Here is a 15,755-nt window from a genome sequence, read left to right as displayed (position 1 = left end):
CATGTACATCAATACTAAATTTTATACCTGTGAAGCAGTCATTAGACTCTACATGATACAAATAATTATATTTAGAAATACATGTAGTCACTAAATGCAATAACAATAATCTACAAATCTAGCATTTAACTTTGAAACAAAAATATTTTTTTAAGGTGCAAACTAAACCAATCCATCCGGACACCTTTCATTCCAGGTTTTCGCATCTGTCCCATCGATTGTCCTTTTGGGGACATGACATTTGAGGCTTCCTTTGCCTGCTTGTATTGTTTCAGTTCATTCGCAAAATCATCACATTCTTCCTCTTCGTAGGCATCTTCGTAGACATCATACTTCTCCTCACTGTAATCGCTGTAATCAGCATAGTCACGGGTATCAACATTATTGTTACTGTAAGATTTTTGTGCAGGGGATTTCATGTAATTCCCAGGTCCTTGCGTATGCTAAAATGAAAAAAAAGTCAGCTCAAAACACTTTTATCATCAACTTTAGCTACATTTTAAAACATTCTGCAACAGAGTAGAAATTTAGACCAAGTTAACATCCATCGTTTGATTTTTTTTCAAGCCACAATAGAACTCTGACAACTGTATCATGGTTATACATTACTATTTAAATGTGTCAACTTCATATTTATGTGAAACAGTAAATCAAACTCGCAGTGGTTCTCGACCTTTTTCTTTCCACTCACAAACCACTTTAATTAATTCCTATGCCATAGGTACTCTGTGATTGGTAGGGGTATGTGGGTGGAAAGAAAAAGTTTGAAAACCATTGTTTTAATCATACCTAATTGACTCTGCCCGGACCGGGGCCTCCACCTGCCTCACTCTACCTAGGCCGGGGACGCTGCCTCCCCCTCGCTTCTGCCCGGTTCTACACTGATCTGCGCAACCTCATTTGACGCACCCCTACAGTCAAAAAGGTTGTCATCCTTGGCGACTTCAACGCTCGCGTCGGCGAAGACTCAGAAACCTGGCCAGGAATCCTGGGCAAGCATGGTGTCAGAAAGTGCAACCACAACGGGCGCCTCCTGTTGGAGCTCTGCGCAGAACAGCGGCTTGTCATTACAAACACCCTTTTTCAGCAGAGGGACAGCCTGAAGACTACCTGGAAGCATCCCCGATCCAAACACTGGCACCTCCTGGACTACGTCCTGGTGCGAGAAAGAGAAACGAGATGTGCTCCACACCAGGGTCATGCCCAGCGCGGAATACCACACTGACCACCGGCTGGTTCGCTACAAGCTCAACCTTCACTTCAAGCCAAAGTCCAGGAACAGTAAAGCCCCCAGAAAGAGGTTCAATGTTGGAAACTTGCAGTCAGACGAAGTGAGAGGAAACTTCCAGGCAAACCTCAAAGCAAAGCTCGAGGATGCAATCCGCCTCACGGACTCGTCCCCTGAAAACCTCTGGGATCAGCTGAAGACTACCATACTGCAATCCACTGAAGAGGTACTGGGCTTCTCCTCCAGGTAAAACAAGGACTGGTTCGACGAAAACAACCAGGAAATCCAGGAGCTGTTGGCAAAGAAGCGAGCTGCCCACCAGGCTCATCTTGCAAAGCCGTCCTGGCCAGAGAAGAAACGAGCCTTCCGTCGCGCATGCAGCCATCTTCAGCGCAAACTCCGGGAGATCCAAAATGAGTGTGGACTAGCCTCACCAAACGAACCCAGCTCAGCGCGGACAATGGCGACTTCAGGGCTTTTTACGAGGCTCTAAAGGCCCCTCACCCCAAGTCCAAAGCCCGCTGCGCTGCTCAGACGGCAAAGTCCTCCTCAGCGACAAGATCTCCATCCTCAACCGATGGTCAGAACACTTCCAATCTCTTTTCAGTGCCAACCGCTCAGTCCAAGAATCCGCCCAGCTCCAGCTCCCTCAACAGCCTTTAAGGCTAGAGCTGGATGAGGTCCTCACCCGGGAAGAGACATATAAGGCAATTGAACAACTGAAAAGTGGCAAAGCAGCAGGTATGGATGGAATCCCCCCAGAGGTCTGGAAGGCTGGCAGCAAAACTCTGCATGCCAAACTGCATTAGTTTTTCAAGCCCTGCTGGGACCAAGGAAAGCTGCCTCAGGACCTTCGTGATGCCATCATCATCACCCTGTACAAAAACAAAGGCGAGAAATCAGACTGCTCAAACTACAGAGGAATCACGCTGCTCTCCATTGCAGACAAAATCTTCACTGGGATTCTCCTAAATAGAATAATACCTAGTGTCGCCGAAAATGTTCTCCCAGAATCACAGTGCGGCTTTCGCGCAGAGGAATTACTGACATGATCTTTGCCCTCAGACAGCTCCAAGAAAAATGCAGAGAACGAAACAAAGGACTCTACATCACCTTTGTTGACCTCACCAAAGCCTTCGACACCGTGAGCAGGAAAGGGCTTTGGCAAATACTAGAGCGCCTCGGATGCCCCCCAAAGTTCCTCAACATGGTATCCAACTGCACGAAGACCAACAAGGTCGGGTCAGATACAGCAATGAACTCTCTGAACCCGTCTCCATTAACAATGGCGTGAAGCAAGGCTGCGTTCTCGCACCAACCCTCTTTTCAATCTTCTTCAGCATGATGCTGAAACAAGCCATGAAAGACCTCAACAATGAAGACGCTGTTTACATCCGGTACCGCACGGATGGCAGTCTCTTCAATCTGAGGTGCCTGCAAGCTCACACCAAGACACAAGAGCAACTTGTCCGTGAACTACTCTTTGCAGACGATGCCGTTTTAGTTGCCCATTCAGAGCCAGCTCTTCAGCGCTTGACGTCCTGTTTTGCGGAAACTGCCAAAATGTTTGGCCTGGAAGTCAGCTTGAAGAAAACTGAGGTCCTCCATCAGCCAGCTCCCCACCATGACTACCAGCCCCCCCGACATCTCCATCGGGCACACAAAACTCAAAACAGTCAACCAGTTTACCTATCTCGGCTGCACCATTTCATCGGATGCAAGGATCGACAACGAGATAGACAACAGACTCGCCAAGGCAAATAGCACCTTTGGAAGACTACACAAAAGAGTCTGGAAAAACAACCAACTGAAAAACCTCACAAAGATTAGTGTATACAGAGCCGTTGTCATACCCACACTCCTGTTCGGCTCCGAATCATGGGGCCTCTACTGGCATCTCCTACGGCTCCTAGAACGCTTCCACCAGCGTTGTCTCCGCTCCATTCTCAATATTCATTGGAGCGACTTCATCCCTAACATCAAAGTACTCGAGATGGCAGAGGCCGACAGCATCGAATCCACGCTGCTGAAGATCCAACTGCGCTGGGTAGGTCACGTCTCCATAATGGAGGACCATCGCCTTCCCAAGATCGTGTTATATGGCGAGCTCTCCACTGGCCACCGTGACAGAGGTGCACCAAAGAAGAGGTACAAGGACTGCCTAAAGAAATCTCTTGGTGCCTGCCACATTGACCACCGCCAGTGGGCTGATATCGCCTCAAACCGTGCATCTTGGCACCTCACAGTTCGGCGGGCAGCAACCTCCTTGGAAGAAGACCGCAGAGCCCACCTCACTGACAAAAGACAAAGGAGGAAAAACCCAACACTCAACCCCAACCCACCAATTTTCCCTTGAAACCGCTGCAACTGTGTCTGCCTGTCCCGCATCAGACTTGTCAGCCACAAACGAGCCTGCAGCTGACGTGGACATTACCCCTCCATAAATCTTCGTCCACGAAGCCAAGCCAAAGAAAGAAAGAAAGAAAGTACAAAATGGAATAAGCAAAGACAACAAATATGGCATTCTGAAAATATTGTTGACCAGACAAGCTGGAGTCGACTGCACAGCAGCATGTACGGCCAGTTATACAATGAGGTCCATTCCATGCACTTCACATCATTCTTCAAAATTAATGGACAATTATCAAGTGTGCCAGAAAGAGTAATCAAGTCACGACAGGCAGGTGGGCAGAGGCTTTTAAACGTGCCATTATGCAAGACAAATCAATTTCCCTAAAGTATATTTTAACTAAAATTTATGCTTTGGAATAGACCAGGATTCTGTTATTTTCACTATGCTTCATAGGAGTTCCTGGTGAGCTGGATAAAAAGATCCATGTGCAGGCTTGCTTAATTTAGCACCCATTTCCAAGCTTGTGCTTTATCCATTTTGCAGCAGTTACATACAACAACATTAGAGGCTTTATATTAAATTGCATATATTTATCCCAGATTAGCAGAAAATTAGATCTCTGGTCACCTACCGGAGGATAAGGAGCATCATATTCCCTGTAGGGTACAGGTCCTTTCTTGTATGACCTTTCAGTATCAATATCAGAATCATAACTGAAGTCTGAATCACCACTGGAAGGAGAATGCCGCTGAAAAGGAATTGAATATCATTCAGTATAATACAGCCTGAATATAAGAGTGTGAAAGGTTATTTCTTTCCTCGATAACTTAATTATAGAAGTAAACTGGTCAATAAAGGCATTTGCTAAATATCATTACAAGGTAAATATCAATACCTTGTGCTTCTCTTTCTTCCGCTTTTTAGTCTTTTTCTTTTCCCTTTCTTTCTCTCTTTTTCTCTTCTTCTTTGATCGTCTGTGAGATGACTTGTCCTCTTTCTCACTCTCTTTTGGTTCTTTCTTAACTTCATTTCCTTCAAGTCCATCGTCGTCTATTTCCCCATCTTCAAGTTCCCCGTCCTCCCTGTGGAACAATTATCAGCAGCGTAAAAAAGTCTCACCGTATTTGAGTCTGAACAATCCCCATGTAACTTAGAGCTGGGCAAAGTTTTCCTGCTCATTTTAACATTGGCTTTTTTAAAAACATTTGTCAAACTTTCTTCCAAAAATCCAGAAAATGGTCCATTTTACCAAGTATCAAAACCAAACTTGTGTCATGCCAATTGATCACCTGCAATAATTAAATATGCAAAACCAATGTCTAGAGATTTAAGAGTTGCAATGAAAAATATACATGGAAGCAAAAATAAAAGACTTGACAATAACCAAAAATCACCTTAAGGAACACACTTCCCAAGCAGAAGGTTCCAACAGAACACCAGCAAATAGTAAGTTTGCCCAGTTATTCAATTTGATCAAAGCTAATCTATATTGGCCTCAATTCTTGTGTCAGTTCCCCATTACTTTCAACTCCTTGATCCTTCAAAGAGCTACACATCTCCACTGTGGGGGGGGGGGGGGGGGGAAAAAACTCCTGTAGTTCTTGGTCTCCACCACTCTCTGGGCCAGAGATCAACTTTCCTCAGAAGAAATTTCTACACACCTCAGCTTTAAACGGTCTACCCATTAGCTTGCCAACTTAAGCAAAATGTTCAATTTGTATCAATTTAGGATCAATATGGTGTTGTTGATGCACTTTTGTAAGATTCATACAAAACCTCAAGACCATCAACCAGTTGCCAAAGGCCCTAACACAAATAACTATACATCAGAAGCACAGTTTATCTACATTGTGTAACAACTAGATACATGGATACATCTCTGAAACATTCCTCATGGGTGTGGAATAACAAAAGATTCAGGCCCAAAAATTACAATATGAGAAATTCAGATTATTCTGCCAATTAATGTAAACTAACACACGCCCTCATTATTTGGGGCATGGAGTTGCCACAAATAACAAAATTAAAAAGATTGTTGGAAATCATACGAGGTCTACAATGACATCCAGCAATTCATTCTCCAACAATCTAACGGCTTCATAAAATTTCAATTTCAACAAACTTGCACATCAAATGAACATCTATCTGCCCTGGGCTTTGAGCCCAGCTCCAACCACAAGGATACCTGTATTCCTGATTCCTTGTGCATAAGTTAGCTGATAATGAGAACTTGGCGTAGTAACAACATTAGGCACTTTTAAATTGCAGCACCTGGGTAGCTCTCCTGGAACCCAGGTGTAATAACTGGGGCAAAGGTGCTGGAAGCACCTTTTAAGCTGCAGGGGGAAATCACCCTCCAGTGATTTAAGGTGGATCCCAGCTTCACGACAACATGGTAAGCCACACATCACATACTTGCGGGAATTATCAGTAAGTCTCCCCCCCCCCCAATTAGTCACCACTCAACGTCAATCACCCCCCCCCAGCAACGTCACTGCCGTGAACGTTGAGGTGTCACAACCCGAGTGGCATTCAGAGACAGCAGCGGCAGTTCGTAGCCTCCACTTTCCCCTGCTGCAGCAGTGACCCCTCCCTGCCGGGCAGTAACGTCCAATCTTCCTCACCCTTGCAACAACAATGACCCCTCTCTACTCCCCTCCCCCCATGAGAGACCACTCTCCACTCCCCCCCCCCCCCCCCCCACCACCCAGCTGCATGCACAGAGCATTTCTGGAGAGATTCCTCTGCCGCACATCATTCTGGGTAGTCAGGTCCACCATTGCTCCCCCCCAGGTCTTTATAAATTGTGCTCTATAGCGCTACCAACTTTCCCATGCTGTTTAAAAATTGTCTGCTATTCACTATTTCCTCTCTCTCCCGCTGCGACTTTCCCCACGGCAAATTTTATACCTTCATTTTAATCTTTTCTTCTTTCATGTTCCTGTGCTCACGCAAAAACTTGGATCATTTCAATCCCACAATGCAATTGTCCATTTCACACTTGGCTGATTACAATGTGACACCTAGGATTGTACTAAGGGTGGAGGCCATCAATCTCTGGTGTGAGATGACATCACCTCACACCAGAGTTGAAATGATTTTTGCTTTCACATTAGGCATTCTAAAGGCTGACTAGCCTGGGATCATTTGCAAGTGTGAAAGGGGCTATTGTCTTTCCTGCTAAAATGCTGCAATAGCTTGCATTAAATTTAAAGTTGGCATTACATTCTTACCACAGCTGTATGGATACAAGTACAAGATCTTAAGATTGCTTGATGCCATCTGTCTACTTGTCAATGAAGCCCTCTATTAAATCTTGTCGAAGTCTAAATAAAACTAGTCCTCAAATGAATACATTTAATTTATTTTATTCTGACAAATATCCCTGATCTAGTTAGACTACTATTTCAAGTTTTCCATCAGGATCGCTGTCACCAATGACTGCACAATCCTTCCATTTTATAACAAGCCATATACAACCTATTCTCTTCAGTCTAAAATTCCATTTCTAGTATCCCGCAAGCTGTGGATTTCTATTTTTCATCTGCTTTCTAAACATTAATATGCAAAAAGTAGAGCAATAATTTATACAGGAAATCCAATACCAAGATTTAAAGAGTCCTCCTCCAAGAACATTAAATTTCTGCTTCAATTGTTGCTATCCCAAGACCGTCAGGCATTCCAATCTCAAGTGCCTCACGGAGCTACGTGCCTGTTTAACAGCAAATGTAGCAACAGCGATCTCACAACAGATCAGACACAAGTTTTGTAACCATGCCACATGATTAAGCAGCTAATGGAAGGAGCAACTCCAACAATCACCTTAACAGTTACACAACAAGCACATGCAAACTTCAAGGAAACATACTATCTTAGATTTGGTCCTGTGCTATGAGATATGTAAAATTAACGATCTTGAAGTTAGGAATCCTTTTCAAAAGAGAGATCACAGTACATCTGAATTTCTCAAACAAATGGAGAGGAGCAACAATTCAATCTAAAACTAGCATATTAGGCTTAAACAAGGGAGACAATAGAATGAGGGAGCAGTTGGCTATTACAGTCTGTGAACACTGGCTGTACGGTGTGACAGTTGAGGGACACTGGAGGACTTTTCAGAGATTTTTCACAGCGTTCAACAACAGTACATTCTAGCTATAAGGATAGTAAGGATGGGGAGATCTAGCCTTGGATAACTATGGCAATAAAAACATCAAATTATTGTGCACACAAAATCACCAAGAGTAATGGGAAACTGGAAGATGGATTATGAACATAAACTAGCAAAGAATACCAAAACAGAAGGCAAGAGGCTTTTAAAAAAAAATTAAAGTAAAAACAGGTGGGTAAAGTGAAAGTCGGTCCCTTTAAAGATGTGAAGGGGGAATTAAGGGGGAAGGGACGAAAATTTAGGGGAGACATGAGGGTAATGTTCTTTTAAGAAAACAGAGTTGTGGATGCCTAGAATGCCTTTCCAGGCGTGTTGGTGGAAGCTGAAACATGGGCATTTAAGAGACTTTTAGAAAGGCATATGGTATGGATGAAAGAAAAAGAGATGATAAAGTAGGGTTTAATATTTATTGGTAGGAATATATAGTTTGGAATAATAGAGGGCCAAAGGGCCTGTCCTATGCTGTAATGTTCTCTGCAATACACACATAACCGAGGTCTTGGACAACTATTTTGTGACAATCTTCACAGCAGAGGACATGCCAAAAATAGAAGTTATATATGCAATAAGAGGAGAGCTCGCACTACAAATGCCATCACCAAAGAGGTAGTACTGAGCAAACGACTGGGCCTAAAGGTTGATATATATCCCAAGGCAGACAGTTAAGTTATAATCAGAGTTTATTATAATTTACCAAAATTCTCTGGGCTCGAGACAAATCCTAGGATGAAAGACAGCAAATGTCACACCACTATTTAAAAAGGATGTAGCAACAGGCAGTTTAATGCCTGTAGTCAGAAAAATGCTATCACAACATCTGGGTATTGTTCCATCAAGCAGACACAGCATGGATTCAGAAAGGGTAGATCGTGTGACAAATTTACTTTCAGGATATGAACACAGTGGATAGAGGAACAGGTGGATGCTATGTACTTGGATTTCTAGGTGTTCTATAAGATGCCACATAAAACTTATCCAAAGGGCCGCATGGACTTGAGGGTTAAGTACAAGCATGGTTAGAGGAATGATTGACCAAAAGAAGTTAAAGGGTTGGGAAAAATGAGTGTTTCTCTGGTTGGCAGACGAGTCTGTGCTGGCTCTCAACTGTTCACAATATATAGGCAAAACCCACTTTACACGACTAATTCATCCCAATTTTTACTCACGCAAAATGAATTTACGTTAGAATCAATGGGAATATTTACAATGAATCCCCGTTCTTTCAGATTGTCCATCAAGACATAAAAATGTGTTTTTAAAAACAACTTTTAGCTGCATATAATGCCAAAACTATTAAGGTTACTAAAAATGATATTTTTCATTTATTTCTAATTACATCGTAATTAAACTATTTCTTAGAAAAATATTTGTACAAAGTTGACGGCACAGATTTTGATTTTTCTTTTGTTCTCATTATACAATTTCCTATAGCTAGCGTTCACTTTTTCTAAATTGCTGCGGACTTCCATGCTTCTTTCATGTTAGGATCAACATTTAGATAAAAATCCTTGGCGGTTTCAACAACTTTAAATCCTTCAAGTTTTTAGTGATTTCTTTTGCCTTATTTTCACCTGTTTCACCCTCCGTCTTCAGCTTCTTCAAATGCATGTTGTTCGTAGAGTTGATGATCATTTTCACATAATTCTTCTACCCATGAATCAAGCAATTCTCACATTTATTGTATCCACATTCAAAACCTATGTTACTTTCAACAGCAGTTACCTCTTCAATTATTTTGTTCGTGGGACTGAACCCAAATCATTTGCACAATGGAGCAAGATATTTCCAAACTGCTCACATACTGCTGGAAGGAACCTCTTGCCACGAAAGTTTAATGTTTTCAATGGCCTGCTTAATATTGTATTTCTTCCAAAATTCTGAACACAAAATTCCATTTTTTCTAAATGTTGCTTGAAGTGCTTGTCCGAAAGTCCTTTGAAGGTTTTATGCTCTAAATGATGCAGGAGTTCCTTGGTCCATCAGTTGCAATGAATAATGTTATATTCGGTGGTAGAAACACAGCTTTTTCATTTTAATTCCAATCTCCCCATGAAGTAGGATATCCTAGAGAATTATCTATCAGAAAGAGCGCTTTAAAATGAAGGTTATTATTCTTGCAATACTTTTCAACTGTTGGGCAAAAATACAAAACGAACCAGTCTTCAAAAAGTTCTTTGGTCATCCATGCTTTTTTCTTTGCACGTCAAATAACTACTAGTTTCTTTTAAAGCACAGGGGGTTCAGAGTACACTAGCATAGGTTTAAGTTTTGTCCCCTTCTGCATTGCCTCCCTAATAAAAGGGTAAGTCAATCTTTCAAAGCTTTGTATCCTGTTTGAGATGCTTCATCTTTAGCTTAAAAAAGTTTTTGTTGGCATTCTTTTCCAGAATAGGCCCATTTCATAAACATCAAATATTTGCCCATCATAACTGCCGCCTTCAACAAATTTTTGAAAAATTTCTGGAAATTTTGCAGCAGCCTAAGTTTCCGTATTCCCTTGAAAAAGATTTTCTTTAAGCATCAAAAAGATGTTTAAAGCTTTGGTTTGAATATTTTTTGTACAAAGTAGTATTTGCTTTTGGTTATAATCTTCAATCCAAAGATGAAGTAGTTGTTCCATTTCAGTCATTAATTGACCTCTGTTTTGAGCAATTTGCATGCTCAGATAAACTGATGCAACTTTGTTCTTTATATTCGTGCTTAAAATTTTGAGTACCGTCAACTCATTGTAGCGCAGATTGTGTCAAATTTTCACATTGCTGGCACCAGCTTTATGTCATTTAATAATTTTTCTTCTACAATAATTGCTTTTCTTTTCCTTTTAATAACACTGTCAGATTTTTCTCCACATTTTCTTTTATCCATATTTAATAGGGGCGGCACACACTGAGCCCAACTGTTATTTGTGCATATTTTATTTAGGGCGTTCACACCATCTACTTGTAACTTGAGTTTTCCAGAAATTTCCAGAAAGATCTCATGGTAACTGAATAATTACATGCATAAAACAGGAAATGGTCAGTTTTCCAAATCACGGTAACTGAATTTCATTTTGACTAATATAGCAGGGTTTGCCTGTATATTAATTATTTAGAAAAGGGAATCAAGTTTGTTCATGTTACTAAATTGAGTGGAAAAGCATAGAGATACAAAAATTGAGTGGGCCAAGAGTCTAGCAGATGAAGTTACATGTTGATAAGTGCAAGATCATCTGCTTTGGAAGATCACTTAAATGGTGAAATGTTGCAGCATGCTGTTGTACAGAGGGACTTAGGAGTGCTTGTGCACGAATTGCAAAAGGTTGGGTTGCACATGCAACAGGTAATCAAGAAAGCAAATGGAACGTTGGCCTTCAGTGCTAGATGGATTGAATTTAAATGTAGGAAGGTTCTGCAACTATACAGGGTACTGGTGAGGCAACACCTGGAGTACTCCATGTACTGGTCTCCTTGAAAAAAGATTTATCAGCTTTGGAGGAAGTGTAGAGGAGGTTCATCAGGTTGATTCCAGAGATGAGGAAATAAGCCTGTGAGGAGAAAATGAGTTGTCTGCTGCAATATTCACTGGAATTCAGAAAAATGAATAGGCTTCAAATAGAAATATACAAAATTATGAAAGGTATAGATGCAATTGAGGCAGAAAAGTTGTTTCCATTCTGACAGCACTGATACAGCAAGAGAAATGGAGCCAGACATCTCTGCCATAATGTTTAAGTACTTTGTTCCAAACTAGACTCTTCCATAATCTGTTTCAGTAGTTACAACAATGGCATCTATCCAATTACATAGAAAAATATCCTGGTATATCCTTTTCCAAAAAGGACAAGTTTAAATCACAACCACACAAAAATATGTTTAAAGTACAGGCAATCCCAGTGTTACAAGACGGCTGCGTTCTAGTGAGTAAAATTAAAATGGTGGCGCTGCCAGAGCTGCTGCTGGTACAGAACCAGGGAGGGCAAAGGCAGCATTACTCCAAAGATTTCAACTGCCCGGTGCTAATGCCAGTGGCTCTGTACAGGCTTCAAATGACCTTTTAAAGGAGCCAATGGTGTTTTATTTTAAAATCCTGCAATCCTTGGGGTCTATGTCTAAGATGGTAGCACCTGTACTTGGCAGCAGCCACAAGGGGTTGCAGACTCTGGGGGGAGCAGCAGACCAGTGCAGGGGATCAAAAATAGGGAGAGGCAAAGGAAACAATCCTGTAGGAAGGTGACCACAACAATGAACCAGTAAAGGCCTCAGCAGCTGAAAGACCCACACTGGCTTTGGGAGACTTGTGGGCAGGGAACATGCACAGGCTACATGACACTGGCTCATGGGAACCGGGTATTGGAGCTGGGATGAGAGAGGGTGTTGAGCACAAGGGCTCCTGAAGGGTCTTGGGCACTGAAGGCCTCCTGATCACATCAGAGGTTTGGATCTGAAGCTCAAGTTGCCAATGGTTTGTCGACGCAGAGGCTATGGGAGGGGCTGGAGGCAAATCCACGGACGCTCAGTGCCTCTGAAGGGACTCTCTTCTGCTTCTCTTTCTCTTGTAAGGGGTGCCAGGCAATACCTAATGGTCACTCTTGGTCTGCCTTACAGCAGGCAAAAGTTAAAGTATATCATGTATATTATATTTTTAATGTATTTATATGACAATAAAATGAACCTCAAGTGAAACACAAAAGTCTGCAACATTGATTGGAGTGAACTCAGCAGGTCTTGCAGTGTCCATAGAAGATAAAGGTATATACCTTGAATATACTTCGAAAACAGGCTCAGGTCTGAAACATCAGTTTACCCCTTATGGATGCTGCACGACCAGCTGAGTTGTGTTTTCAATATTAGTAGTCATTTGTGAAATCCATAAAGATTAATTTAATTTCCCTGAACTGCAGTAACATGATGGGTGGGGGGGGGGGGGGGGGGGGGGGGGGTCACCTGTAATGGAAAGTCAACAGAATTACAATTAAATCATTCACATTCTTCAAGTGTACACTTTCACCAAGTACTCAAATCATCAAATACTATGGCTGCAAAAGCAGGTTGAGGATGGGTATCTTGTGCTGAGCTGCTCACAATTAAAGCCTTCCTGCTCTTTACAAGGTGCAAATTAAGAACACAAAAATAAACTCAAAGCTACTTTAAGTGTGCAAAAAGGGAAATAGTATAGATCAAGATAGGAGAAATTATATTACAGAACTTAAGATGAAGAAACAATGTCAAAATGGACTGTAAAGATCAAAATATTATATGCCAGACTTCCCAGATGGATTCCCAGTAATGTATCTGTGTAATAACCAACGTGTCATGAATTAAAATCTTTTCTCAAACGTCATCCTGATTAGGCAATGTCAGATTAACATTTGGTCTTGATATCCTTGTCAGATGTATAACCAATATTGATTACTCAAATAATTGTCATTGGGCCAGACAGACTGACACAAACATGAGCAAGGGGGTACTGAGCACTCGGAGTTCAAACTCTCACATTATATTTACTTAGTTGTGCCACTGCAGCTTCTTGGGATCTTTAAAATGCTTACACACACACACAAAAAAAAATCCTGACCTTTCAAAATGATTGCTCCTCTTTTCCAGCTACTCCTCTGCTAAACTACCGTTGGTGTAAGAGCCATGCAAAATATCAAACATAAGGAGCTAAAGTACATATTGAGCTAGGCAAAGAAGACCACCAATAATTCATAAATCTCATTCATTTCAGCTTTTGCATTAATAAACATCCGCTCACTAATCCTGCCCTTAGTCATTTTTTCCCCTCTTATTTTATGGCAGAATGCAAGGAACTTTTATTAAAATACAATGTTTTATAAGAAACTGAAGCAACTATTTGCTGTCACTATGCAACAGGTCTAATACAATAACAAACATTTTGAGAACAAAGCACAAATTATACTGAATACAATCAAATCAGCTCTAAAAAAGCTATTGGAATCCAGAATTCAAAAGATGACTCCAACCCCCCCCCCCCCCCCCCCCAACATACCAAAAGAAACTTGGAAACCCAATTTAAAATTCCTCGAGATTTATCTTCTCGGCAGCAATAGGTAAAACTGGTACTAAATATTCAATACAAGGAAAGGAAACACTGGTCAAAACAAAACATTAAAAATAACTGATGCTAAATTTAAAAAACACTCTTGGATAAAGGTATTGAATAAATTAAAACCATTCTGGACAAAGTAACAAAACAAATGTGCATGGAAAGACCAATTGAGAAGTTTTTTAAAAAAAAACCTGAGCTTTGTAATTTTTTACCCATTCGCTTGAGCAGCATTAGTTATTATAAATATTTTGATGCAAATGAAAATTTTAATTTAAAAAAAGTAGCAAGGTCAGCAATTAGCTGTCAACAATTTTCAAACCATTAAAAGACGCAAACTTAAATTATCTTGGTCCTTACAAGACAGAGTTCCTAAAAATAGAACTACTAGCTTGATAAAGCATAAACAGAAAAAGGAGATCAGGAGTTAAATGTATAGGGTGAACAAGGCCCCAGAATTAAAAACTATTCAAATGACTGTCCAAATGGAAACGTGAAAAGGGTGCACACTAGTGAAGTGGGCAGAGTAAATGAATAAAAAATTACCATTCTTCAAAGAGCACAAGAATTATATTTGTTCTTTATCGAACCTCTTAATTGACTTGGATTTTGAAACAGTAGCTTATAAGAAAACAACTCAGCCCAACTTGGTTTTCCATAAACAGGCTTCTATTCCCACCTTATTTTAACTCAACTGCATTCATACAAATCTCTTTAACCATGTGTGGTTGCAGATTCCACAATTTTAACTCCTCTTTGTAAAGAAATTCATTTGCAAACAACCTCATATTTAAGCAATGACAGATGACATTAAATTGCAAAGCAGTCAAGCCAGTCAACTGAATGATCTATAAAATTAAATTTTAATCAGTGAAACCTGCTTGGTAAAATTCAATGAAAACAAATGGAAAACAATGCATATCTAAACTAATTTACACAAGAACATGATTAGGCTATCTGGCCCATTGAGCTTGCTCTGCCATTCAAAAGATTATGGACGATCTGGCCATGGACAGTTTTTAACCTGAACTACAATGCAAAGAACTATTTAACTGTGAGTTAAATATATTTCACTCTACTGCTCACTCAGGCAGAGAATTTGAGAGATTCACTATCCTCTAGTAAATCTACCTCCCCTCATTCTCATCTAACAATACCTCAATTTTTTGAATTCCAGCAAGTATAGCAGAGACTCAATCTCTCTTTATAGGCAAACACTTTCATTTCTGGAATCAACCTGGTGAACCTCCTTTGAACAGCCTCCAAAGCCAGTAAATTTTTTCTCAAGTCAGGAGCTGCACACAGTATGATTCGTTGTATTATAGAAATGAAGTTGAGCACTATGGAGACATATCAAAAGAACAGGAGCCTCTAATTGTAAGAGTTCAATGCTTGGTGTTTCACATCTCTGCAATTCAACTCAACACAAATTATGCTCAGTGTGGTAAATTTGCCAGTGGGATCTCCAGAACCTGATACAAGGGTTATTTGGCTATCTGTGTCCACATTGATGCAACCTAGACTAATCTTACTTTCCTGCAGTTAGTCCAGAACCGTGAAGGTCATCACTCTAATACATCCAGGTGTCCTTTAAAATATGAAAGGGATTCTTTTCCCCATCATCCTGTATGCCTTAACCTCTGAAGGTAAGCATGTCATATGCCTTTTTCACTATCCTTTTCCTTGACATTTAGAAATAAAGCCTCATAACATGCCATGCTGCCTAATTACATCTATTTGACTAAATGACCAACTAACAAGTCTTTGGAACATGGAAGGAAACTGACAGTCAAACTCCTTCATGCAGTGATTTGAAGTCTTGATTACTGGGGCTTCAAAAGTATCGTGATTCGTTCCTCATTCAATGGTGCTTCGATAGAAATTGTGTCGCCACTTTCAAGGACATTATCAATTCCAACCTGAAGAATCCTCTGTTCATCAACATTTTCTTAGCA

General features: G+C 40.8%; 1 protein-coding gene across 4 annotated transcripts in view; it reads right to left on the bottom strand.

The window, feature by feature from the left end:
* LOC138737132 (zinc finger CCCH domain-containing protein 6) overlaps nucleotides 1-15,755 on the bottom strand; it is a 33,744-nt gene that overhangs the window by 15,334 nt on the left and 2,655 nt on the right. For all 4 annotated transcript variants that reach the window (XM_069887688.1, XM_069887689.1, XM_069887691.1 and 1 more), the window contains exons 3-5: nucleotides 4,477-4,663; nucleotides 4,213-4,329; nucleotides 185-443 (exon numbers count right to left, since the gene is read on the bottom strand). In XM_069887688.1, coding sequence (XP_069743789.1) covers nucleotides 185-443; nucleotides 4,213-4,329; nucleotides 4,477-4,663 — 563 coding nt within the window. The remainder of the gene's footprint in view (nucleotides 1-184; nucleotides 444-4,212; nucleotides 4,330-4,476; nucleotides 4,664-15,755) is intronic.

Source organism: Narcine bancroftii, chromosome 6 (assembly GCF_036971445.1).
Source record: "Narcine bancroftii isolate sNarBan1 chromosome 6, sNarBan1.hap1, whole genome shotgun sequence".
Lineage (NCBI taxonomy): Eukaryota > Metazoa > Chordata > Chondrichthyes > Torpediniformes > Narcinidae > Narcine > Narcine bancroftii.
This window is presented reverse-complemented; position numbering and strand designations above follow the sequence as displayed.